Here is a 26,461-nt window from a genome sequence, read left to right as displayed (position 1 = left end):
TCTATCCAAGCAATGTATTCAGGAGGACTGTCCCAATGGGGATTTATCCGAAAGCTTGAAGGGGCTTTGGTTCCTCTGGTTCATGCTTCTCATTTTACAAATGTGACCTCGAGGAGATTTGCGCGGTGCCTCCTCCCTGCCGCCACCCCTTCACCCCTCACCACTTCTCCGAAGGCGGCTGGCGGTCTGCTGCACCAAGGGCCGTGTTGCTCAGACCTCAACTGAGGCGCGGACGCCACCTTTTCGTCAGTGTGGGAGCGGGTGTGGAGGCTACCTGAGTCTGCCCTGGAAACTGCCTTGAACTTGCACCTGACGGTGACACGGCATGCCATCTGTTTTGTCCCCACAGTGTGACCCTTATATAAAAATAACACTGGGCAAAAAAGTAATTGAAGATCGAGACCACTACATCCCCAACACCCTCAACCCGGTTTTCGGCAGGTAACGAACATTTCTAAACGTTTCTCTGTCCTTCGTTTCTCCATGGCTTTTGAGTTAAGGATGTGACATGTGCCCAGCTCTGTTCTAGGCCCCGGGACTGTCAGCAGAGCAGGCAATAAACACGTAAGGTCACAAATGCAAGTGAAAAGCGCCATGAAGAAAATAAAGCCAAGTCATAAGATGGGCTTCTCTTAGATCTGCTCTGAGCCTGGGAGGTCAAGGGGGCCAGGGCCCCGGGAAGGGGGAGGGGACAAGACCCAGAAGTCCAATACGTTTGTGGGTTGCAGACCAGAAGGATGGGCAGTGACTCACCTGTAGCCACGTGTTGGTTCTCACTCCCCGAATCCAGTTTGTGCTTGTTCTCTGGGACATTCTAATCCCACCATTTTGGTCCAGTGAATGTATTAATGTGCCTGTTACCAAAACTGAGGAGGGGGCACAAAATGATGGGGTCCAAATGCCCCTCCATCTTCTGTTCCTGAAGACTCTTAAAAAAGCATTAGTTTCTCCACTGTTACCGCATCAGACTTGTTTCTGGGCTGCTACACCCATCTATCTCTTCAAGGAGATGAGGTCCTTCTCAAGGGGAGGGCACATCCAAGTCACCTCTAAATAGCACCCAGATTTTTCAGCTACTGGCTGCATCCACATTTAATAAAAGCTAATAACTGCTGAACTTTTCCTGGGTGCATGCACCCTCTGGAGCCATTTATATGAAACATCTCAACTTCACAACTCTGGGGTGCTATTGTTCATCCCCATTTGACAACAGAAGAAACTGAGGCACAGGGAGGAAGAGTCTAATGTGCCCAGCTGGCAAGAGGTGGAGTCAGGATTCGAACCCAGGCCATCTGACCGTAGCATCTGTGTGGTGTCCACGTGAGGCTCTCTGTGGCTGCCACCATCTCATTCCATGGTCAGCCTATCAGCAGGGCAGGGCAGAGGTCAGCAGCCCCACATTACAGGGGAGGGGCATGTTGCCAGAGCTCTGTCGACAGAGCTAGTACATGACAGAGCCAAGATTTAGGTAGGAATTCCTGACCAAGCCCCAGGCTTTTTTCCAACACCCTTGGTAATGCTTCATATTCATGGCAAAGCCACCACCTGTAGAATAAATGGTCTTTGTACAAAACGTTTGTGAAAACAGTGTTATTTTCCCAGAACCTTGCCAAACGGGAGAATACTTTGTTCTTGTTTGATGTGTGGCCTATATTTTAATTTCTGGCTTTAATATGTTGCCCATCCTCTTCTTTTCTACTCGTTTGTTGGTTCGCATCCTTACGCACTCTCTCGTGTGTGCGCCCATATGTGTGCACACACACCCGTCTTCATCACAGTCTCTCAGGTTCGCACGCACTGTTCTCCCTCACACACACTCACACCTTGTGACACACGCACACAGGACCGCACTCTCACTCGGCTCCTGAGCACACGCGTGCACACACCTGTGCACGCACGTGCACACACACACACACACACGCTGCCGCACACCCCAAAGCTGCCTGCCGGGGCCAGGGAATGGAAATAATCCTCTGGCACGGCAATATGATCATTTTCCTTTTCTTCCGCTGATCCAGCCCTGAGGTCTAGACAGGAAAAGGCACGCAGGGCAGGAAGGAGGGCTCCATGTGAGGGAGACAGGGAAGCAGGGGAAAGCCAGCTTTCACGGGAGAAAGGCGGCCCTGTCTGAATCGCGCGTCTCTGAGGAGCCAAGCACAGGCTTAATTAAGTGGCAGGAAAAGTCTTGCTTGGAGCCCCCCCGCCCCCCACCCCCCACCCCGGGAGGAAGCGATGCTGTCAGGCTGTGCTCAGTCAATCTGTGCCCGGTGTGTGTGTGTGTGTGTGTGTGGAGCCCCCTCTCAAAGGAGATGCCGCCTCTGCAGGCCTGTGGATGGCTCTTAGTCCCTAGGCTGATTCTTAGGGGGTGACTTTCTTCTCAGCGGAGACCCTCAGGGGTTCTGGGACAGGAATTCAGAAAGGGGCAACCTTTCCTGTGTGCTCAGCCATTGTTCAGTATATTCCCGTCACATCATAGCAACATCCAGGTCATGTTCAACAGAATGTGTGTCTTCTATTAATTGGTGTTCCAAGAAAAAAAGTATTCCTTCCTCAAACCAAGACACCTGGGTGAAAACAGATAATAACTGCAGGACTTCTCAAAGCCTTTAGTTTGACCAGAGGAACTCCAAAACAAGTGGTTTTCTTTTCTTCCTTTCTTTCTTTTTTTTAATATCACAGCTACTGGGTTTTCAGCAATGCAGTCATGCCAAGTGCTTTCTAAACATTTCTTTGCCTGACCCTTATAACAACATGGGATGGTAGGTATTCCTGTCGCTGTTTTACAGATGAGAAAACTGAGCACAGAGGGGTAAAGTAACTGGCCTAGGGTCCCACAGCTAGTAAGCAGCAGGGTTAGGATTCAGACATATGTATTTAAACCCGAGCTCTCCCCCTGAGCAAGCCTGTAACATTGCATTATTCTTACTTCTAACACGTACTGCTTCTCAAGTGCTCCTACCCACTGCCACCCACCTGGCTGTCCCAGTCACCATGTCCTCCTCCAGCAGCCACAGTCACCGCCTGGGGACTCTCTGCAGAAAGCCTTGATTTGGGGGTGGGGGGTTAATTTATTTATTTATTTTGAGAGTGAGAGAGCGTGCGTATGTGAGCACGCGTGGGAGAGGGGCAGAGAGAGACAGGAAGAGAATCCCAAGCAGGCTCCATACTGTCAGTACAGAGCCTGACACGGGGCTTGATCCCATGAACTGTGAGATCATGATCTGAGCCAGACTCAACAGTAGGTTGCTTAACAGACTGAGCCACCCAGGTGCCCCAGAGCCCTGGGGGTTTTTTTTTGTTTGTTTTTATTTGTTTGTTTGTTTTGTTTTTGAGAGGTCTGGATAGAATCATGGAGATTCTAACATTGCATTTGCTTATTTAGAATGTATGAGCTCAGCTGCTACTTACCTCAAGAAAAAGATCTGAAAATTTCTGTCTACGATTACGACACTTTTACCCGTGACGAAAAGGTGGGAGAAACAATTATCGATCTGGAAAATCGATTCCTTTCCCGGTTTGGGTCCCACTGCGGCATACCTGAACAATACTGCGTGTAAGTTGTCCTGGCCATAAAAGTAGACAATTTGTCCCATCTAACATCAATACCTGGGGAAGCCTTGGGTCCCTACTTCTGTGCCTGACTTCACTGAACCACTCTGACTCAGATATATACTGTTTTTAATAACTGGACTATCTTCGGGAGAATAGGGGCACAGCATTGCCCAAGTCCAGGGCAATGCCCACCCCACCCCCCGATCAATTTTGTGATGTCCCTCTTTCCCTAAGTGTTTTCTATGGTATCTAATGAGATACAGCTTGTGTTTTCTGGTTTATGAGCTTGCCTATTACGATTACAGTGATTGCAGTCAAACCCCTCATTTTGATGGAGGAGGAAAACTGAGGGGGGAAAAAAGGATTAACTGGCCAGGGCCAAACTAATTGTGGATTTTAGGTCTCTGAAATAGATTTCTAGGCAAAAGCCAAAGGGTAGAGCCCATTCCCTGCTCCGTCACTACATGGGGACGCCTGTAAGAATAAATAGGAGTATATGTGTATGAATCCAAGAAGAACCTCTCTGCCCCGTGATAACTCTGAGTGTGGACTGTTATTCACAGTTCTGGAGTAAATACCTGGCGAGATCAGTTGAGACCAACACAGTTGCTTCAAAATGTAGCCAGATTCAAAGGTTTCCCACCACCCATCCTTTCCGAAGATGGAAGTAGGATCAGATATGGAGGTCGAGACTATAGTTTGGATGAATTTGGTAAGTGCAAAACCATAGGCTGCAAGCTGGTTACAAAGTATAGCAACTTTGCTGGGTCTGCTTTGGGAGGGGGATGGGCAGAGCAGTGCCCTAATTATACCACAGGCGACTCCGCACACATGACTATCTAACAAAAGCCCCATTATAGCAGGGTTTTGCTGTCTTGTCAAGTGTCAAAGTGTACACATTTTCTTGTCTGTCTTAGGTTTCACTTGACCTTTTTAGGTCATAGCCACTGGAGCTTTGAACACAAAGTTCTAGTAATTAACTAATTTCTATGTAGTGCATAATTAGCTCATAATTTAGCTCAAAAGTGCTCAGATGGTAGTGCAAGAATTTCTCTTCCAGGCTTATTCCATCATTCTTCCTGCCCTTCTCTGAGAAGGCTCGGGGATGCAGGGGGTTTGTTTGAGGACTCTTCTGAGTTCACATCTGGCTCACGTCTGAGCTTGGGGTCTTGCTCTTTCTCCAGCAGTAATTTATAATACAATCAGTCCTGACACATAGCCAGCTAGCTGCGCCATGACAAAGCCTGAAATAAGCTTAATAGAGCATAAGAGCTGTGGCATTATTCACGGTGTTGCAGGGAGGGAGGGCTTCCCAGAGGGGGTGGCAGTGGAGCTTGCCTTGAAGGGTGCACAGGATACCCGGAGAAGGCTGAATAAAGACACACGGGAGTGAAGGTGCCTTCCTGATCCTGCACTGTTTATTCCTGACATTGCAAGAAACTATGCTTTGTCTTCCCATTTGAAGAGGACTTCTGCAAAAGGGATAAGGAATTAACTGGCAAGCAACGTGGCCTCATAGTTAAGAGTACCCCCAGATAATCAAACAACTCCCCCCAAAACTGTCTCAGTCACAACGATCATTCCAATTACTATTGTTACCTAACAAATCACCCCAAAACTTAGCAGCTGAAAAATGTCCATTTTGTTTTGCTCCCAGTTTTGCAGGTCAGGACAGGCTCACCCACTGGGCAGTTCTCACCTGAGTACCTCATGTGCTTGGCTGCTGTCACATGTCGGGGGAGGGGCCAGGCGACAGGCATCCAGGCTCTACGGAGCTGGATGTCCAAGGTGGCTCGCACACATGGCTGGCAGTTGATGCTGGCTCTTGACTGGGGCTAATGATCAGAGCACCTACTCAGGCCTTTCCAGAAGGGCAATCTCTAGATACTCATGCTCGTTCCAGGGCAGATGGCTTCCCTCAAAGCAAGCATCCCAAGTGGACCAACCACATGTCACGTGGCCTTGTATGCCCAGCCTGAGAAGTCGCACAGCATTCTTTCTCCACACTTTAGTGGTCAGATATGTCTCCCGGACTCAAAGGAAGAGGACATAGACCCAACCTCTCATGGGAGAAGTGTCAGAGAATTTGAGGGCTGTTTTTAAAATGCCACAGTAATGCTAGCTGCTATAACAATTAAACTTCCAAATGTCGGCGGCTTAACACAATAGAAGTTTACTTCTCAGAAATTCACAACAGGTATTCCGATAGGCAACAAGCCCTTGGCGTTTTGCAGCTCTGCCATTCTTCAACGCGGGCACCTAAGGTTGCTGTTTCTTCTGCATCCAAAAGGCAACCGCACATAGAGTATCTTTCACGAGAGGGCTTTATTGTGCCCCATCTAGAAGTGACACACGTGTCACTTCTACCTGTGTTACATTCTAGCCAAACTAGGTTGTGTGTCCACACCTAACTGCAAGGGAGGCTGGGAAACAGAATCTGGCTGTGAGCCTCTGCCAGAAAAGTAGATACAGGCTGCTCTTACACATTCTGGTATGTTCTGGCCCCTTTGGTGTTGGCAGCCCACAGGTCAGGTGTGAGACTGGTTGGGGTAGGGCCCATGGTCAAGAGCTATTACTATCAATGACTCCTTCACAAATCAAAAGTTCACACACTGGCCCTGCCTGTCCAGTTTGCAGAGTCTGGTTGGAAGGGATACATGCCCCTCAGGGCAACTGTTTTCAATGCCACTTTCTATTCCAGAGGCCAACAAAATTCTGCACCAGCACCTGGGGGCCCCCGACGAGCGTCTTGCCCTTCACATCCTCAGGACTCAGGGACTGGTCCCTGAGCACGTGGAAACGAGGACTTTGCATAGCACCTTCCAGCCGAACATTTCCCAGGTAAAAGAACGCTCCGTCTGAAGACCCATCCTCCGCATCCCAAACGCAGTGGCAACAGCTGACACAGATTTGCCTCTTTTATCTCTTTCGGACACTTTTAGATACACAAGAAATAGAAGGGCAACTCAGATTAGCTTTATCCCAAAGGGGAAATAAATTGTCAGAATTTCCAGGTAGCTCACTAAATCCAGACAGGAGGGTGACTACAGCTCAGGATCTCTCCCTGTCTCTTACCTGTTTCTCTCTCTGAGTTTCTGTTGTTCTGTGCACTTCCTGTGATCCCCTTCCTATGAATCGGAATATTGTAAAGAGTTTCTAAGGTTTTCATGTTAGAATGTAGCCCCAATCTACTTCCAAATGTGGAAAGGATTGGTTGCCCCAACTTGGCCCAACTCTCCACCACTGGACTACTCAGCTGCAGCCAAGCAGGTGGGGTCTGGGGAAGCACTGTACTTGGCCCTACTTGGGTGAGGCAGTACTCTCTGAGACCAAATTGCCAGGGAGGAAGCTGGGCTCAGTGCACAAGATGGCTCATCACAGGACCACATGCATAATGATGGGGGAGAATTAGTTTCCAGCAGCTGGGGAACAGTTTCCAGAGAAACCAGGAGAGACATGGCAAATGACAGAATGATCCGGGTGGAAGCTTGTTACAGGGAAGCCTCCTGGGATGTGCCTGAGAGATTTGGATTCAGTAGGTCTGGGGTGGCTGGAATCTGAGTTTTAACAAGTACCTGGAGGGGTTCTAATGCAGGTGGCCAGGAAATCACACTTTAAGAAATATTAATCTAATGGATGCAAATCATGTTGACCCCACACAACTGTGGATGAGCTTATCTATAAACAGTGGCCTCAGGTGCCCTGGGCTTACTAGTTTGTCACTCACTTCTTGCTTTTATTCTGTTCTACAATTTCATTTCTTCCTTTTCTTATTATTCCTTCCCCCAAAGAGCCCATTCCTCCTCTTCTCTCTCCTCCCACACCTTAAATAAAGTCTTAAGAAATTACAAATTTGTAATTACAAATTACAATCCACATCTCCCCTACACCCCTCCCTCAATCCCTTTTACCTACCAAACTGGACAGACTATAGCTGGGTCTTAGGAGACACCCAAATGCCTCATGTTCTGCATCATGCTTGATGTATTATAGAACCTTGAACCCTAGAGGTTAGTTAGAAGAGATCCAGGATTGTAGGAAAATATATCCTTTTTAAGAGTTCCAGTTAAGTCATTTTGATCATAGCGTATTAGGAAGCCAATCTAGTTTCCTTGGTAAACTTCTTATAGACCAGTCTGAAGGCAGAGTCAAGAAAACATCTGAAATCGGTTTGTGAAATTTAAGTTGCTTCATGGGGTTGATATAGTTTGTTAATGGCACCCCTAGCCCATCTGGAAGAACATTCTAGTCAGATAGATGGACCTGGTCTGTGGCAGGGGAAGACCTGCTCGGGACCTCACCAAGATGGCACCACAAGGATCAGTTGGGCTTTCAGCCTCCCCCTTCTTGCGAGCCTCCTCCCACGTGGTGGGCACTAGCCAGCCAATAGCAGGGAGTCCTCAACTTTGGGGAACAGTAATGTTCTTGTCGTTGTTTGGGTCTTTACTCTGAACGTGCCACGTTGCAAGTCCTTCTTTAACAAATTAAATACCATTTTACATTATTTTGATTTTCTATCTGGAGATAAGTGGAGAAACCCTTGGATGTTACAAAACTGGGATTGATAGCAAGTAGGCAATGTGATGAATAGAGTTCTGAGTGAGGGACTCAACTTTAAGTCATTGTAAGAGGGTATGTGAGCATGTGTGGGGTGGGGGGGGAGGTGTTAGTGATATGAAGCCCCTTCATTAACCAGGGAACACTCAGACGATGATAGAGTGGGTGCATGCAGTCATCAGAGGTTTCTGGTGAGAGTGGGAAGTGGGTGCCCTAAATGCCATTGAAGATAGATGATTTATCTTGGTTCGCTCTCCTACTCTACTCTTTTTGCCTTCCATATGGACTAATAGTTAGCAGGCCCAAAGAAACAGTTTCACCTAGAAAACATGAAAGAAAGCTATAGGCTTCACTGCTCATCATATAACTTAATTTCTCTTTTCATTTTTAAATGATTTAGGGGAAACTTCAGATGTGGGTGGATGTTTTCCCCAAGAGTTTGGGACCACCGGGCCCTCCTTTCAACATCACCCCCCGGAAAGCCAAAAAGTAAGTAACTATGAGACCCTGCTCTATCGGACTGGGGTCTGGGTGCAAAATCACCTTCAAAATGTGCTCCTTTCAGGTACTACCTGCGTGTGATCATCTGGAATACCAAGGACGTTCTCTTGGATGAAAAAAGCATCACAGGAGAGGAAATGAGTGACATCTATGTCAAAGGGTAAGTTTAGCATGCTAGTTTGTCTCTGACAGACTCAAGGAACGAAACAGATGCTCTCCTTCATGAGTCATCATTATGAAAGGTGTCCATTCTAGGATCCTTGGTTATTTGAAGTTCTTCTATTCCATTAATGCAATCTGCTCAGGAAACTCCAGCAGGACAAAGGGAGAGAGAACAGAAAGAGAAGAGGAATCTCTGTGGATCTTGTTTATGAGCAATCTAGTAAACTATAGGAACTGAAAAACAGTTCTACATTTCTCTTTTAAGAAAATGGGTTAAGTTTATTAAGCCGACTTATTATTTCCTTTTAGTCATTCTTTTAGTCAGCTCTTTAGTCATTCTTTTTAGTCAGTTCATTTTTATTCCTTTTTGATACCTTGAGTAACTAGCCCTAGAAACACAAGTAAGGCTTGTTAAATTTCACTTTGTATATATTTTACTACCAGCAGCTAAAGTCCATGGGAAAGAGGAAACATTAGCGTATTTCCAAAAAAATCATTGATTCTACCAGCATTTATGGGATGCCTGCGTCTAACATGTGAAGTGTCATAGCTGTTCATGATTCTGTTACTCGTATCGTTCAATTCCAAATAGTCCATGTTGATGTTAGTTTCATGTTATGCCCTGGATCAAAGATGTTGAGTACAGAATGGCATAGATGATTAAAATGCCAGACTCTGGAGCCAAACTACCTGGATTGAAATCCTGGTACTTTTCCTACCAGCTGGGCAAGTTAGTAAACTCACTGTTTCCCATCGTAAAAGGCAGATAATGATAGAACCCACTGCTCTGGGATATTCAGAACATTGAGTTATTCAAAGCATTTAGGACAGTGTCTGGCAGATAGTAAACACTGGGTGTCTTAGGGTTCTCCAGAGAAACAGAACAAGTAGAGAGCAAGAGAGAGTGAGTGTGTGTGTGTATAGAGGGAGGAGGGGGAGGCAGAGAGAGGGATTTATAATTAGGAATTGGCGTACATGCTAATGGAGGCTAAGAAGTGATTCTGCCATCCGTAAGCTGGAGACCCAGCAAAGCCCGTGGTATAGTTTAGGATGAGTCCTTCCTCTGCCTTTTGCTCTCTTCAGGCCCTCAACAGATTGCACAAGGCCCACCCACACGGGGGAGGGAAATCTACTTCACCGAGTCCACCAATTCAGATTCTACCTCATGCAGAAACACCCTCACAGACACACTCAGAATAACGTTTAGTCTGGGCACCCTGTGACCAGTCACACTGACACAAAAAATGAACTATCACACTGTGTAAGTGTTAGCTAGTATTACTACTATTCCACATAGACCAGGCTTGGTTCTTTGATATGTGAAAGATAAGATTTGTTGAAATTTAATGCATTCATAAAGTGATAACAAAGTTTCCCTTATGATCCCAAGTGGCCCTCAGTCAAAACTTTGTTGAAGACATAATTACTATCATTTGGGCTCACTGTAAACAAGGAATGTTTCATCAAGTTCTTCATTATTCTTTCTCATTTCAGAAACTTATTACCATTCCCCAAGGAAAACTAATCCTAGCTAATTATATATATGCAAATTTATTTGACTATCATAAGCATTACGTTTTCTCAAATCACGGAAACAAACTCAGGTTGGACTGAGAGAAAACTCTTCTAATCAAAGAATAAAAGCACAACCAAAAGTACCATGTCCTATTTGCAATTCAAATCCAAATACTATATGTGAAAAGATGAATTATGTGTAAATAGCATGCCTAGCACCGTGCACATGTGGGTGTTACACACAAAGTTATACGCATATGCACACAAATACATGGAGTAGTTCAACTTGTTTTAAAGTAAAAAATGTGAAAAGATTCCTATTTAAAACTAAATGTGAGGGGCACCTGGGTGGCTCCGTCGGTTAAGCGTCCAACTTCGGCTCAGGTCATGATCTCACGGTCCGTGAGATCAAGCCCCGCGTGGGCCTCTGTGCTGACAGCTCCGAGCCTGGAGCCTGTTTCAGATTCTGTGTCTCTCTCTCTCTCTGACCCTCCCTCGTTCATGCTGTCTCTCTCTGTCTCAAAAATAAATAAACGTTAAAAAATTTTTTTTAAAAAAACTAAATGTGAAAAGATTCAGGAAAAAAAAAAGAGCGGGAAGAGCTTCAGAGGGTAAGCGGTCTGGGGAAGGAAGACAGGAGCACTTTCAGGATGTTACCAGGAAGCGAAGCCATTGACATCCCAGCCAAAGAGTGTGGACTCTGTTCAGCAAGTTAATTTAAAACCTTAAAAGTGAAAAAGAGGAATCTTTCAACTCATCTAGCTAGTCAGTTAATTAACTAGCAAAAACTACAACTATTGTAGTTGAATGATATTAGTAATACCACTACTAATAATAGGATCTAATGTTAGCACGTGACCTTACGTGACCTTCTAGTCTCCATGGTCCTTTGAGGCAGAGTGACAGGCCTGGACTTTGGAGTCAGACCAACAAAGGCTTCATAATTCTTAATTAAGACTTAATTCTGTCTGTTGCTGGCCGTATGACCTTGTGGAAGTTATCTATTCTCTCTGAACCTCAGTTTCCTCATCTGTAAAAATGGAGATAGTTATGCAATTGTTGGGAAGAATAAAACAAGGCATGCTAATTAGTACTGGTTCACAGCAGATGATCCGTAACACAGTTAAGGATATCCCTCTTCCCGTTCTGGCCCTTCTAAGCCATGATCTTTCCTTCTGTCCCCATGTCGACCAAGTGAAGGGAGCACAGATTGTTAACCACATTTTACAGATGGGAGATGAAGCCCAGAAAGTGAAGTGGCAGATTTCATAGCCAGGCCTGCCTCCTACTGAGAATCTCTATCTGTGGGGTCCAGGCATCAGTATTTTTTAAAAACTGCACAGTCGATTCCACTGTGATTCTAGGTGCCATCAGCCTGCAGAACCATGCATTCTACCCTGTTACCAGGCTAACCTCCAACATTCCCATGGTTCCTAAAACACACACCCTCCCAACAGCCGACAGATATGACAATAGTTTCCTCCCTCATGTGTTCATTCATTCATTTATTCATTCATTCATTTATTCCTTCACTGGACCTACTACATGCCAGGCACAAGGCAAAGGAAACTTTTCCAATGTCAAAAGTTAAGATGTTAAATTGTTTATGGAAGTGAATTTTCGTAGATATGCAGATGGAAATAACTTGGCTTACGTCTCCCTTGCTAGTCTTGTTAATGTGATCATAGTGCATTTAAGAATAATAAAAAAAGGAAGCTGTAAGATTACTTGAGTCATGCCTGTTTTGTTTGCTTAAATGAAATATGGAAGAGGAAATGCTAAAATTTTGAACTAACTCATATTCATTAAGCCTATCAGCAGTGATGACAGACACTGATGAGTTATAGTTATAAAGACCAGCAGCATAGCCAGCAAGCCTCAGGGTTCCCAAAATAGAAGTTGTTGATATTTTCCAGAAAATGTCACCTTATCCCTGTTAACTGAAGTCTAAAGGGTTTCCTGCTTTTGGTTTTAGGGGAATTATATTTTATTTGGCTACAACCTGTGTTGGATGCAACAGAGCGCCTCCCCTTAATAAATCACCCCCAGCTCCGCAGATAACTGGAACCCGCCCAAGAAAAGTGCATTAATTTCTTCTGCCCTTCACTTCCTTAATCACTGCAGAGTTTTGTGGCTAGATTACCTGTCAATCCCGTGAAGCTAAGTCTGTTTGCTTCTGCTTTTCAGCTGGATTCCTGGCAGTGAAGAAAACAAACAGAAAACAGATGTCCATTACAGGTCCTTGGATGGTGAAGGGAATTTTAACTGGAGATTTGTTTTCCCGTTTGACTACCTGCCAGCTGAACAACTCTGTATCATTGCTAAAAAAGTGAGTTCTGAAATAGGCACATGGGAAGTGGGTGTCATGGACAGATACAGGGCATGTAGGAGCTGCTCAGCCCCTTAGGGGTCATGGGTCCAGCTCTCTCGTGATACAGATGGGGAACCTGGGACCCACAGAGGTGCAGATACTTGCCCAGGCTCACAAAGCTAGGACAGCTATTTGTGCAATTAGGAAGTATCCGGAACACAACTGTCCTTCCCTAACATGTTGGCAGCAGGGTGAAAGATCTAGTAAAGGGTAGATCCGGGGGTCTCGTATTAATATAGGCAACCACCTAAGTGTGTTTTTATATCACAGGGAGACTGATTTCTTCCCACGATAAACAGAACTGTTTGACTCGCTAACCAAACAGGTGAAATATTAAAGTAGGTGAAATTTAGGGGTGCCTGGGAGGCTCAGTCAGTTAAGCATCCGACTTCGGCTCAGGTCATGATCTCACAGTTCATGGGTTTGGGACCCGTGGAAGGCTCTGTGCTGACAGCTCAGAGCCTGGAGCCTGCTTCAGATTCTGTCTCCCTCTCTACCCCTCCCCCGCTTACTCTCTGCTGTCTCTCTCTCTCAAAGTAAATAAACATTAAAAAAATTTTAAGTAGGTGAAATTTTCCTTTTACCTTCTTTATTAAAACTCAGCATCTGTTTTACCTCCCTCAGAAGCACTTCCCTGAGGGTTCAGGGCCCTCGTGGTTGATAAGACTCTAGTTACAGAACTCAACTCAAACTGGCTTATACCAAAAAAACTGATTTATTGGTTCACATTACTAAAACGTCCAGGGATGGCTGGCTTAGGAATGCCTGGATCCCAAGTTGAACTGATGTCTTTAGAAATTGTTCTCACTTTCTCCACCCCTCTCTCTCTGTCCTCTCCTGTGGCCCTCCTTCTCTGGTGGAGGCAAGATGGCTGCCAGCAGCCCCAGCCACCTCCTGCCCTCCCAGAAACCTCAGCAGAAAGAGAAGAACTAATCCCCAATTGGCGCCAACCAGAGTTCTGGAATTGGGCCTCAGTGCCTCTGCCTGTTTGGGGTCACGTTCCCATCCCTGAACCAACCAACGTGGCCTGGGGATGCAGTGCTCTGACTGGTTCTGGGGTTAGGAATGGAGTTAGTTCTTCCCAAACTGCAGGACAGTCCCCAAGGAAAATCTGGATGCTTTTTTTTTTTTTTCTCCAAAAAGGAGGCCTGAGGTCTGGGCAGGCAATAATAACAGATGTCTTTTATGGGTCCCCTGTCCCATTCCTGTCCCCCACATTCTATAAACTTTTCCTAGTTCTGCCTGCTCACCTTCTCTCCCCACACCTGATCAAAATGCATCTGTCCCATATAACCAGACCCGTCCCTCTGCTGGCCCTGCTCAGTGCTGACACTGTGGGGAGCGTTTTTCTGTGCCTAGTGAGAGAAATGCCTTCAAAGGGCACTGTCTAGAGACCTCCTGGTTCAACCAGATGTCAAATCCTGCACACTTCCAGATGGTGAGGCAGACTGGCGAGAAGGGGAGGGACTTAGGGTCAAGCAGGCCTTTCTTACTTACCCACGTCTACTGCTGGACCCCTCAGCGCCCTGAGTGTCACCTGGAGCCTGACCCCACACAGGACAGTCAGTGGGGCCAGGACGAGCTTCCTAGCCCCTCAGAGCCAGGCCCCCTGAGCCCTGCAAAGGGCAACATTCATGGAATGTCATCTGAAAAACAAGAAACAATCCAACCATCTTTCTTCGAATTCATGAATCACTGGGGGATTCCCATTACGTAGGTGTGATTAGGCTGTGGAGGTGTTATTGTGGTTGGCTAATACTGTTTGGGCAGAGGCAGAGACCAGAGGTGAGAACTTAGAGGACCCTTACCCAGTCCTCCCTCCACCCAGCTTTAGAACGAGGAATCCGGGGGTCTTGGTTGACCGCAGCGTGTAACAAACAGCAGTATTGTCAAAAGCCAAAAATGTCAGGACATTTTTTTTTTTTTTTTTTAACATTTATTTATCTTTGAGACAGAGGAGACAGAGCATGAACGGGGGAGGGGCAGAGAGAGAGGGAGACACAGACTCGGAAGCAGGCTCCAGGCTCTGAGCCATCAGCCCAGAGCCCGACGCGGGGCTTGAACTCACGGACCGCAAGATCGTGACCTGAGCCGAAGTCGGACGCCCAACCGACTGAGCCACCCAGGCGCCCCAGGACATTTTAAACCTACACTGAGAAAAGGGAGAAAGCCGGGTCCCAGTCTCCTCACCATCATGTGAAATGATGTGCTCAGATACCCACATGGGGTGGGAAGAAGGTCACTGAGCAAATGTGACACCCCAGTGGGTGATATTGTGGGCTGGCTTCGGACAGCCTGGCTGTTAGTCCGAGCTGGCCATAGTGGTCTCGGGGTGGGGAAGCAGAAATAATCACTCCCCAAACCCCAGGAATGGCAGCAGGAAGTCACGCTGATAGGAACATGGCAGGCAGGAAACCTTCTGTTTGGGGATTGCCTGGGGCAACCTTTTTGTCACCCAGCTGGTGGCCTTGAGACTTCCGGGAGAGACCAGCCGCCCTCCATACCATGGGGTAGAGGGGTGAGGGCAAGGGAAAGGGGTGTTAGAGGTGGGATGCAAAGGAGAGAAAAAAGCCCCATGCCCTGATGCTGGGGTCTCGAGGGGCCCAAAGGGAAGGTTTCAGAGTTCAGTGGTGTCATTTGGTTTTTCTGTTTATCTTGTCATTTTAGGAGCATTTCTGGAGTATTGACCAAACTGAATTTCGGGTCCCACCCAGGCTGATCATTCAGATATGGGATAATGACAAGTTTTCTCTGGATGACTATTTGGGTAGGACTTACATTTGGATACTTTTCTCTAAGAAATTTTACTTTGATTTAGTGAAATCAATTAAAATTTAGAATCAATTATTCAAATCTCCAATACTGTGGGTAATTAAGGGTTGGGGCACACTCACTGCCTGCATGTCCCCTGGGTGGTGTGGGCTGCCTGTCTTCTGTCCCAGGTCCTCCGAGAATTTCGTGCAGTGAACGTCACCCTTTTCTGCAGGCCCCATCTACTCTCAAGGGCCCCTAAGGAGGCTCTTGCACCAGTTCCTGTCTTGCCATGAAGACACAAATCCTGTCTTCACAAGGGGATCCCACACCCCTCCCTCCACGTCCAAACTACCCACTCTACCTCCTCAGCACCTCGGAACTGGCTCCCTCCTCCATGCTGCTCTCCAAGATTACTGAGGTTCCCTAATGTCATCAGCCATTGTTCCTTCCCCCAGGTCCATCCTCCTCTGTGGTTAAAGGCACTTACTAAACAATCCCCCCACCACCACCCCCAGTACATGTGTTCCCTTTCTTGGCACACATGCCCCCCACCCCCACCCCCAGTACATAATGCTCTTCTGATTTCTACTTTCCCAGGCCCAGGGTCTGCCTGGTTGGCCAGCTCTGTTTTCTCCTCCCCCTCTTTAAATACAGTCTTTTGCCTTCCCTGGGGTTCTCTGGCCCTTCCCCCAAACAATTTACACTCCCCACTGAGTTGAAGGTAAAGCTTCAGTGTTCACCTGTCAGCAAGGTATGACTCCTAAACCAACACAAGGAGCCTGACCACTCACAGTGCCTCTGTTCAGGGCAGCTTGAGACCACTATGAGCAAATTTCAAATGTTTAATTATTTTGAGCTTGTAGAAGAGCTCAGTTTATGTTTGTGTCTTTGAGAAATAAACCGTGTCAACCTCTGTGAGATGCAGAGTGGTGGGTAGACATTTCTCTACCACTTTCCATCCTATCTGGAAGGAATTTTAAATGTCCACCAGGATCCCTTTCTCTAACTCACCCATCACCTGCTCAAGATCATTGTGTGCCTCTCCTCCGACAAGAACATCATGTTCACTTGTGAACAACGGCTGATCCGTGGAAGCTTATGTGGATTTAATTGTTTCCTTGGCTAGGTTTCCTGGAACTTGATTTGCACCACACCATCATTCCAGCAAAATCATCAGAGAAATGCAATTTGGACATGGTTCCAGACCTCAAAGCCATGAACCCCCTTAAAGCAAAAACTGCCTCACTGTTTGAGCAGAAGTCCATGAAGGGATGGTGGCCATGCTTTGCGGATAAAGATGGCTCCCGTGTGATGGCTGTATGAGTATTTCCCAGTTCGGGGTCATTTATTTCTTTCATCATTCAGGCTTTGCCCTCTATCAATCAACTTACTCCAGATAAAGAAGTGTTACATTGATGGGGCTTTAAGCTACAGGAATGGTTTGTACTGGGATTACAAGAGAAGGTGGTAGATGCCGTGAGTGTATGTTTGGGGTTGCGTGGAAAGTGGGGGGATTGGAATGGTAGAAAGCTGAGAGCCCAAGTGGTTGCACCATATTTCTTTAGGACCCTCCTTCCCTGAGAAGGCTAATTTATCCAGAGTTCCAGTACAATTCAGTGCAGGAAAGGGCACTTCAAACTCAAACTCGTGTTTAAAAAAAAGTAAATTTTAAAAAGGTGGAAGAAGCAGGGAGCCCTGACATCCACTGAACAAGAAGGCCGTAACTTACAATTTGGAGAATTCAAGATAGATTGTGGTAGAGAAGCAGAAGTCTGGGTTACCATGCCATGTCACCAAAAACTACCTATTTCATCATGTATTACTGTCATTCTTATAACAGCTAACATTTTAGATCACTGATGATGAGCCAGACAACATGCTAAGTGACTGCTTTATGCTCAAATCTTGTTTTTAAAAATAACTTTGAGGTATAATTTACATAAAATCAACCACACCCATTTAGAGTGCACAATTCCATGTGTTTTGACTGATATAGACACTTAAGAAGCCACCACCAGAATCAAGGATCCAGAACATTCCCACTGGTCCAGAAGTTTCTTTGTGCCCTTTGCAGCCTACTATCCCCTCCACCCCTGGCCCAGGAAACCACTTATCTGTTTTCTACAGAGTAATTTACACAGAATCTCATTTCATTCTAGACATTATCTCCAAATTGTAGATTTAAAAAACAGGCTTGGATATAATATTATAGGTCAACTATACTTCAGTTAAAAATTTTTTAAAGTTTTCTTTATCAAACAAAAGAATAAAAAATATTGCTGAACTAAGTAAAACAAAAACAAAAGCCCCCAAAACGGGCTTGGAGAGATGTAGCAACTTGCTGCGGGCAGACACCTCATTTTGTCCAACTCATTAGCATAGGAGTCATTTGGCTCCACCCCCTAACCAAGTGCCGGGGTTGGGGGTTCTTAGGCTGCCGTGACCAAGTGGGCATTCTGGGGTCCTAGAAAGCCCATTACGAGCCTGGGCATAAAAGTGGGCAACTTTCTAGACGTCTTTCGGCTTCAGTGTCCTTGGGTGCACATGAAGGAAATAGCAGTACCTGCTGTATAGGGTTGCTGTGAGCCTTACATGAGCTCATCCACGTAGAAGGCTTAAACAGCATCCAGTGCATCACTTAGGAACCCGTATAAACACGAAGGCAGCATCATTCGTTCACTCATTCATTCATATATTCAGCTAGTGTGCATCGAGTACCCATGAAGTGTCAGCCCTGCTCCAAGCAGTGGGGCTACCATGGTTAAGCAGGAAGCATGCAGACTCTCTGGGAGCCTACAGTTAATGCTCAAGAAGTATCAGATATTGGTATCAGCAGTATTTAGGTTAATCTGGGTCCAAATAAAGTTACGAAGGGTAGTGTGTGAGAAGGCAAGGAGATGGCTATGAGAGAGTTAGATGATGGGGTACAGAGAATGAAAAGCAGGGACTGGGGGGAGGGAAAGCAATTTTTCCTCTCAGTTTCCCACAAGGAGTCGGTTCAGAAACACATGGAAGAGGAAATGCGATGAAATCTCTTGAGGAAAATTTAAGGCAATCTAAGGATTGTTTTACAAGAATAAAAATCATTGCTCAGGGAATACTCCTTGGGTTGAAGTGAAAATATTTGTGAAACGTGATGTCATGTGTTTAACCTGTTCTGCTTTACTGAAGGGGAAAGTGGAGATGACGTTGGAAATCCTCAATGAGAAGGAGGCAGACGAGAGGCCAGCCGGGAAGGGACGGGATGAACCCAACATGAACCCCAAGCTGGACCCACCAAAGTGAGAGGCCCTCTTTGTTCTTCACAACGTCTGATCCCCAAACACCTGCAGTCTGAAAAGCCCCCCTTCCAATGCGCTTAATGGACTGGATTCACTGTTGTCTTAATTTTGTACTTAATGGGGGTGGGGGATGGAAGAGCCTGGTGATCTGGCTTCATTTTAACCCTTGTCCCTTCCCACAAAACCAAAGTGCAGAGTATCTTCAGCATCTTAGGAGGCTATAAAATGTTAAAGAATCTTTCTCAGCCAACTAAGGGGAATAATATCTTTTCTTGACTTTATAAATGTTATTAATTATTCTCTAAACTGTGTTAGGTTCTGAGGGAAAATTCCTGTCCCACCTGAACTGGGTAGGTAAAACCATTTCTTTGCAATGCAGCCGGCCAGAAACCTCCTTCCTGTGGTTCACCAACCCGTGTAAGACCATGAAGTTCATCGTGTGGCGCCGATTTAAGTGGGTCATCATCGGCCTGCTGATCCTGCTGATCCTGCTGCTCTTCGTGGCCGTGCTCCTGTACTCCTTACCGGTGCGAGTCCTTGGGCTCTCGTCTTGGCGTTTTGTGTGTGAATCACAGTCTGTCATCTAACTTGGGTCTGGCCTTGGTTGCTCTTCAGCAGACTGACCTACTTCGTGGTTGTGGTGTCGCAGCCCTTCAACATGTGGAAATTTTGCAGTAATGCGTGTTGTGATAAGCATGACATTCTTAGGGTTTCATAATTACAGGCAGAACTTCCTGGTTGGAAGAAAAAACTTTTGGTTTCAAGAATTCTAGGAGAAACCCCTCAGACCTTTAGCAGTATGTACCAGGACAATAGCCAGCATTTCTGACTGATCTTCCTGCCTTCACACTTCCTTGGTCCAAACCATCTTGTAGGCTAACTCCTTATCCTAGCATTCACAGATTCCCCCCAGTATGGGCTCACTGTAGGTCTACACTAATCTTGAACTTCACTCAAACTAGCTAGTTCCCCCAACCCCCAGCAGGTATTGCCCTTACCTGACAGGATGCCTTTGCCAATGCTATTCGCTTGCCTGTATCGTGTCTATCGAAACTTTCTTATTTGTTCTTTAAGGCCTGCATCACATAACCTGTCCCTTAAGTTTTCCTTAACCACCTCAGTCATAAATGGGAGTCTAAATGGGAGGTTTGCCAGTGTGCCCAGAAGTAGTACCTCCATTCTTTCATTCAAGGAATTTATTGAACATCTACTATAGGCTGGGAATTGGGATGTTGAGATGACCAAGGCATGATTTCTGCCCATAAGCAGTTCATGGCCTGAGGACAAGCAGACATAGGAGCAAGTCAATTACTATGAAAGGCAAGCTATTATGGACATATGAACAGATTATCATAGGACCTCATTGCTGAGGATGGTTTCACCAAGGAGGGGGCATTTAAGCCCATTTTGCCAAGTGAAGAAGGGATAGTCCAGGCATTTAAAGACCCTTATTTCGATTCATATTAGTAATAATACAGCTGTTTTTGTGTAGGGTGGCATAGTCACAACCCCAACAGCAGAGATTTTAAGTCTCTATTTTTTCCCAGTATAATACTTTCTGTTTGTTAATGCACACACACTATTTTCTAGTTATAAGTAGTCCAATCTGTCTTGACCATTTAAAAAAAAACTCCTCAGTTATTTTTACTGATTTAGATTTTATTGACTTAAACAAGTGGTTCCCAACTGGGGGCAATTTTGCCCTCAGGAGGATGTTTGGCAATGTCTGGAGGCATTTTGGTTGTCACACCTAGGGGTGCCCGCGTGCCCCTGGCATCAGGCAGACAGAGGCCAGGAAAGCTGCACATCTTGCGATGCACAGGACAGTCCCCAGCAATAAAGAATCACGGAGTTCTAAATGTTGGTAGTGCCAATGTTGAGAAGCCCTGACTTAAAATATATACATTTTTTAACATTTTTGTTTCCTTTTCAGAACTATTTGTCAATGAAGATTGTGAGGCCAAATGCATAATGAAAGCAAAGGCTTCTTTTCAAGTCATCCAGCAATGAGGGAATCCTGTCTCTGTTACGGACCAAAACCAAGAGTGATTTTGTGTCTGAGACAACATCGCCGTGACTTGTCACATTACTTCACCGAGGCCATCAGTTCCCGGAGGGTCTAGGTCCTGGGAAGTCAGGCCAACAAGCAACATTTTTATTTTCTTATCTTGTGAAGTATTAAAAAGTTTTAACCATGTTTTTCAGGATATTTTTCAAGGTGGCTGGTTCCATTTAAAAAAGCATCATTTTTACGTGTCCTTAATTTTATAATTCAATTTTTAGAAACTGCTGAAATCAAAGTGGAAAAATTTCTGCACCTTAACTTCATATGCTTATTTGTAATCAACAAAAAGGACTCTGCATTATAAAATATTTAGCATAGCTAGAGTAATTCTTATTTATGCCTGCAGCCATTGTTACGATATTTTATACGGATGAATGTCATGAGACTCTATTCAACCTCTGTGATGGACTCAAATAAAAACATTTCACCTTTGACACATAGCTGTTTATTGTAGCTGTGGGCTGAGTTGGGAAGGACACAGTTTCCAGTCCTCTGGGTCTCAGGAGATGGAAGGCCACAGCATCCCACTTGGCTGTAAACCTTTTATATATGTGTGTTGCCAAATCCTAGCCAGTGGGCCAAACTGAGGCTAATATAATAAATCACAAAAGCTAACAGTTATCAGAAGTACTCACTCTGGGGGCGCCTCGGTGGCTTAGTCGGTTACGTGTCCGACTTTGGCATGTCATGATCTCACGGTTCGTGAGTTCGAGCCCCACGTCGGGCTCTGTGCTGACAGCTCGGAGCCTGGAGACTGCTTCGGATTCTGTGTCTCCCTCTCTCTCTGCTCCTCCTTTGCTCATGCTCTGTCTCTATTGCTCTCAAAAATAGATAAAACATAAAAAAAATATTTTTAATTAAAAAAAGAAGTCCTCACTCTGTGCACAGCATTGTTTCACATGCTTTATGTTTATTAACTCATTTAATCCTCCAGATAATCTATAAAGGTAGATAACATCAACTCCATTTTACAGTGGAAGAAATTGAGGCACAAAGGTTAAGTACTTTGCATAAGGCCACACTAACAATCAATGGTAGAGCTGGAATTGGAACCCAGGCAGTCTGGTTTCTCTTCTTCTTCACTTCTCTTAACCACAACATGATACCACCGTGGGAAGGCTATCAAGGGGAGCACAGGGCTGAATGGTCAGGTGATGAATGACAGTAGCGACCCAGTGTGGCTCCATGCCAACACCAAACACAGCGTGCCTTCTAGAACATTGTCCTGATAATATTTGAGACCACAGTGACATCGTCAGATAGTTCTATTCGAAACACAGAGCCAAGGGGAGCAAGAAATGGTACAATAATGGTGATGCTTTTGCACATTTAGACAACATTATACCACAGTGGTGACTATCTTAACATTATTGCCGAGTTGTTTCATATTTTGAGCATTTTATGTTCTCAGAATTTTAACATTCTAGTGTGCTCAATACATAAAATGGCTGACAGAGCACTAACTAAATCAGAATGTTCACCCTTCCCCCAGGCGGCTTGTATTCTGTCCCTTGAGTCTGGCGATGGTATCTCCCCCCCGAAACACCTCCACCCACCTGCACTGGTGGGAGCTGTGCCCACCCTTGAAGTTCTTGTTCAAATGCCACTTACTTCTTACGCCTCCTAGGCCTCAAAGTGATCCTTCAATATCAGATGCAAACATATTAGCACAACCTTCCTGGAGATATGTTTAAAAGCCTTAAAAATGTTTGTGCCCTTTGACCCAGTAATTTCACTCCTGAGTATTAACTCCAAGGAAATAATGAGAAAGACAGCCAAAGGTTCATGTACAAAAATGGCACATTACAGTGGGCTTTCTAATGGCACAAATCAGAAACCTAAATGCCCAACTATAGGGGAATGGTTGAATATATGGTGCAATCCCTATATTGGTGCACAAATGAAAACATATCAACTTTTAAAATTTTGTTACTGACATAGGAAAATGCTGATATGTGAGAAACAAAAAAAAATCATAATACAAATATAAAACAAGCCCCCAAATACATGTGTGTCTATAAGGAGAGGCATCAAAATATTAGCAGTATAAGGAGTTTACGCGAGATTTAGATTTGGGCATATTTAAGTCATTTATAAAAGTAAATCAACATTGGAGGTTCATAACAATTTTTTTACCTAAAACTAAGGGATCAAGCTTTGACAAATATTGCCGTACTTTGTGTCACCTTATAGCTCTATAGGTGTGGCTCGTTTTCACAACCAACTGTAAGCTCCTTTAGGACAGAGGGTGCCATGAAGCAGCAGGCCTGGATTTGTATCCTTGGTCATGCCTCAGACTCCTCTGCAACCTGGGAACAATAGTGCCTGCCTCACTGGATTAAGGTGAGGGCTAAATGAAATCCTGTGTGTCAAGTACCTTTACAATATCTGAGGCCTGGTAGGCACTCGATGCATGGACGTTCGGTATTACATCAGATGGGTAAAAATCTGATATTCTAGTCCCAAAAGCAGATAAAAGCCGACTGTTTTCCTTCTAAGACTCACCAAATAGGAGAAAAGCAAGATCTAAGACTATCTGCTACCTCCTCAAGGCCGAGAAAGAAGGAAGTAGGGGTCTCAAGGTTGGGAGGTAGGAAAACAAGTCAGCTCTCACCAATTCGGGTGGTTTTGTAGAAGTGTTGTGTGGGTGATGGCAGGGACACCTGCGTTCTTCCAGTGGTTTCTGCTCCCGTCTGGCGACCAATGGGCCCTCCCTGTTATGGGGTTGACAGGTGTCATCACAGCTGTCATGAACAGTCACGGGCTAGCCTCCTAACCCTTTGGAGTTATACTGTACCCACACCCAAACTGCTACTTTCTTACAATGTCACATCATCTTGCTTATAATGAACAGAAAGAAGGTCAACAGCTTTCATCTAATTTAGGAGACACTCTAATGATGTAAAGGATACAAATGTATTTAAAATGGAATTGTCTTGGAGGAAAAAAAATAGGCTCCAAAGAAGACCACTGTTCCAGGCAAGGTTGTTATTTTGAACATTTAACAATCAGTATGGCATTGACACCAGCCAATCAGAACAGGTGCTTTACCCCATCACAATGGAGAATGGCTAGTAAAAGCCTAGAACCACCATACCAATATGTGCAGGTTGAATATTAGCTTTCCTTCCAGGGAACCCCAGCAATATGTTCTCCCACAGTGCCTCACTCAAGGAATACAGGCATACCTCAGAGATATTGCAGGTTTGGTGAATGTAGCAATAAAGCAAGTCAAATGACTTTTGTTGGTTTCCCAGTGCATATAAAAGTGAAGTTTCCACCATATTGCAGTGTATTAAATGTGCAGTAGCATTATGTCTAAAAAAATAATGTACATACCTTAATTAAAAAAAAAAAACTTTGGTGGGGTGCCTGGGTGGCTCAGTCAGTTAAGCGGCCGACTTCAGCTCAGGTCATGGTCTCGCGGCCCGTGAGTTCGAGCCCCGCGTCGGGCTCTGTGCTGACAGCTCAGAGCGTGGAGCCTGTTTCAGATTCTGTGTCTCCCTCTCTCTGACCCTCCCCTGTTCATGCTCTGTCTCTCTCTGTCTCAAAAATAAATAAACGTTAAAAAAAAATTTTTTTTTTTTAAACTTTGGTAAAAAAATCCTAACCGTCACCTGACCTTTCAGAATCCTAATCTTCTTGCTGGTGGAGGCTCTTGCCTCTATGTTGGTGGCCACTGACTGATCAGGGTGGTGGTTGCTGAAGGCTGGGTGGCTGTGGCACTTTCTTAAATTAAGACAACAACGAAGTTTGCTGCATTGATGTGCTCTTCCTTTCATGAACGATTTCTCTGTAGCATGCGATGCGTTTGATAGCCTTTTACCCACAGCAGAACTTCTGTCAAAACTGAAGTCAGTCCTCTCACATTCTGCCTTTGCCTTATCACCAAGTTTATGCAACAGTCTAAATCTTTTGTCGTCATGTAAACAATCTTCACAGCATCTTCACCGGTAGATACCACCTCAAGAAATCGCTCTCTTTGCTCATTCCTAAAAAGCAACTTCTCATCCAAGACAGTCTCATCATGAGATCGCAGCCATTCAGTCCCAGCTTCAGGCTCCACTTCAGATTCCGGTTCTCTCGCTCTTTCCGCCACGTCGGCAGTTACTTCCTCCACACCAGTCCTGAGCCCCTCAAAGTCATCCCTGGGTGCTGGAGTCAACTTCTTCCAAACGCCTGTGAATGTTGCAATCTTGACCTCTCCCCATGAATCACAAGTATTCTTAATGGCATCTAGAATGGTGAATTCTTTCTGGAAATTTTTCAATTTATTTTGCCCAGATCCATCAGAGAAATCACTATCAGTGGCAGCCACAGCCTTACAAATGTATTACCTAAATAATAAGAATGGAGAGTCAGAAATGACTCCTGGATTTATGGGCTGCGGAATAGATGTAGCGTTAGCAGCTATGAAAACAGCATTAGTCTCATGCATCTCCATCAGAGCTGTTGGGTGATCAGGGGTACTGTCAGTGAGCAGTGATATTTTTGAAGGGATCTTTTTCCTGAGCAGGAGGTCTCCACAGTAGACATAAACCATTCAGTAAACCCTGTTGTGAACAGATGTTCTTGACCGAACATCTTTGTTGTTCCATTTATAGAGCACAGGTAAATTCAGCGTAATTCTTAAGAGCTCTACGAGTTTGGGTATAGTAAATGCGCAGTGGCTTCAACTGAAAGTCACCAGCCGCGTTAGCCCCTAACAAGAGGGTCAGCTTCTCCTTTGAAGCTTTGAAGCCAGGCACTGACCTCTGTAACTAGGAAAGTCCTAAGTGGTGTCTTCTTCCAATAGAAGACTGTTTCCGGTATATGGACAAATCTGTCATTTAGCATGGCCCCCTTCACGAATTACCTTAGCTAGATCTTCAGGATAACCTGCTGCAGCTTCTACATCAGCACTCACTGCTTCACTTTGATGTTACGGAGACGGCTTCTTCGCTTAAACGCCATGAGCCAACCCGGCCTCAAATGTTTCTTCTGCAGCTTCCTCACCTCCCTCAGCCTTTACTGAAGAAAGTTAGGGCCTTGCTCCAGATTAGGCTTTAGCTTAAGGGAATGTTGTGGCTGGTTGGATCTTCTATCCAGACCGCCAAGCCTTTCTCCGTATCAGCAATGAGGCTGTTCTGCTTTCTTATCCTTCTTGTGTTCACTGGAGTAGCACTTTTAATTTCAAGAACTTTTCCTTTGCATTTGCAACTTGGCTAGCTGGCTCCAGCCTCTGGCCCCTCTCAGCTTTTAACAGGTCTTCCACACTGTGCGTCACCATTTCTGCTGCTGATTTAAAAGGAGAGACATGCCATTCTTCCTTTCACTTGGAGGCAACTATAGGGGTATTAGTTGGCCTAACTTCAGGGAATTGAAATTATTGTTGTGTCTCAGGGAACAGGGAAGCCTGAGAGAGGGCGAGAGATGGGGGAACAGCCAGTCGGTAGAGTAGTCAGAACACACACGTTTACTGATTAAGTTTGCTGTCCCACATGGGCGCAGTTCATGGCGCCCCCAAAACAGTTATCATAGTGACATCAAAGAGCGCTGATCACAGATCACCATCAAAAATAGAATAATAAAAGTGAAATTGTTTTAAATTAGCAAAATGTGGTGCAGAGACACAAAGTGAGCAGAGGCGGCTGGAAAAACGGTGCCAATAGACATGTTCGATACGGGACTGCAACAAACCTTCAATTTGTGCAAAATGCAATA

General features: G+C 45.3%; 1 protein-coding gene and 1 long non-coding RNA gene across 7 annotated transcripts in view; one reads left to right on the top strand and one right to left on the bottom strand.

The window, feature by feature from the left end:
- The window catches only part of MYOF (myoferlin), a 154,090-nt gene extending 132,898 nt beyond the window's left edge, over positions 1-21,192 (top strand). For 5 of the 6 annotated variants that reach the window (XM_019445110.2, XM_019445108.2, XM_053909734.1 and 2 more), the window contains 12 exons: positions 350-441; positions 3,383-3,553; positions 4,116-4,264; positions 6,254-6,393; positions 8,510-8,598; positions 8,675-8,770; positions 12,475-12,616; positions 15,326-15,425; positions 16,539-16,729; positions 18,584-18,693; positions 19,073-19,220; positions 20,627-21,192. In XM_019445110.2, coding sequence (XP_019300655.2) covers positions 350-441; positions 3,383-3,553; positions 4,116-4,264; positions 6,254-6,393; positions 8,510-8,598; positions 8,675-8,770; positions 12,475-12,616; positions 15,326-15,425; positions 16,539-16,729; positions 18,584-18,693; positions 19,073-19,220; positions 20,627-20,665 — 1,467 coding nt within the window. In that variant the 3' untranslated portion in view covers positions 20,666-21,192. Of the gene's footprint in view, positions 1-349; positions 442-3,382; positions 3,554-4,115; positions 4,265-6,253; positions 6,394-8,509; positions 8,599-8,674; positions 8,771-12,474; positions 12,617-15,325; positions 15,426-16,538; positions 16,730-18,583; positions 18,694-19,072; positions 19,221-20,626 lie in introns of those variants that run through there. The other variant, XR_008424886.1, reaches the window with a different exon arrangement.
- LOC128779021 (uncharacterized) lies at positions 18,954-23,997 on the bottom strand. Its single transcript, XR_008424887.1, has 2 exons — positions 21,394-23,997; positions 18,954-19,427 (listed from the first exon to the last, which is right to left on the bottom strand). It is a non-coding gene; the product is annotated as an uncharacterized LOC128779021 (long non-coding RNA).
- Positions 23,998-26,461: the final 2,464 nt, after the last annotated feature.

The sequence above is a fragment of the Panthera pardus genome, unplaced genomic scaffold (genome assembly GCF_024362965.1).
Source record: "Panthera pardus isolate Hobbes unplaced genomic scaffold, ASM2436296v1 HiC_scaffold_22, whole genome shotgun sequence".
Taxonomy (NCBI): domain Eukaryota; kingdom Metazoa; phylum Chordata; class Mammalia; order Carnivora; family Felidae; genus Panthera; species Panthera pardus.
This window is presented reverse-complemented; position numbering and strand designations above follow the sequence as displayed.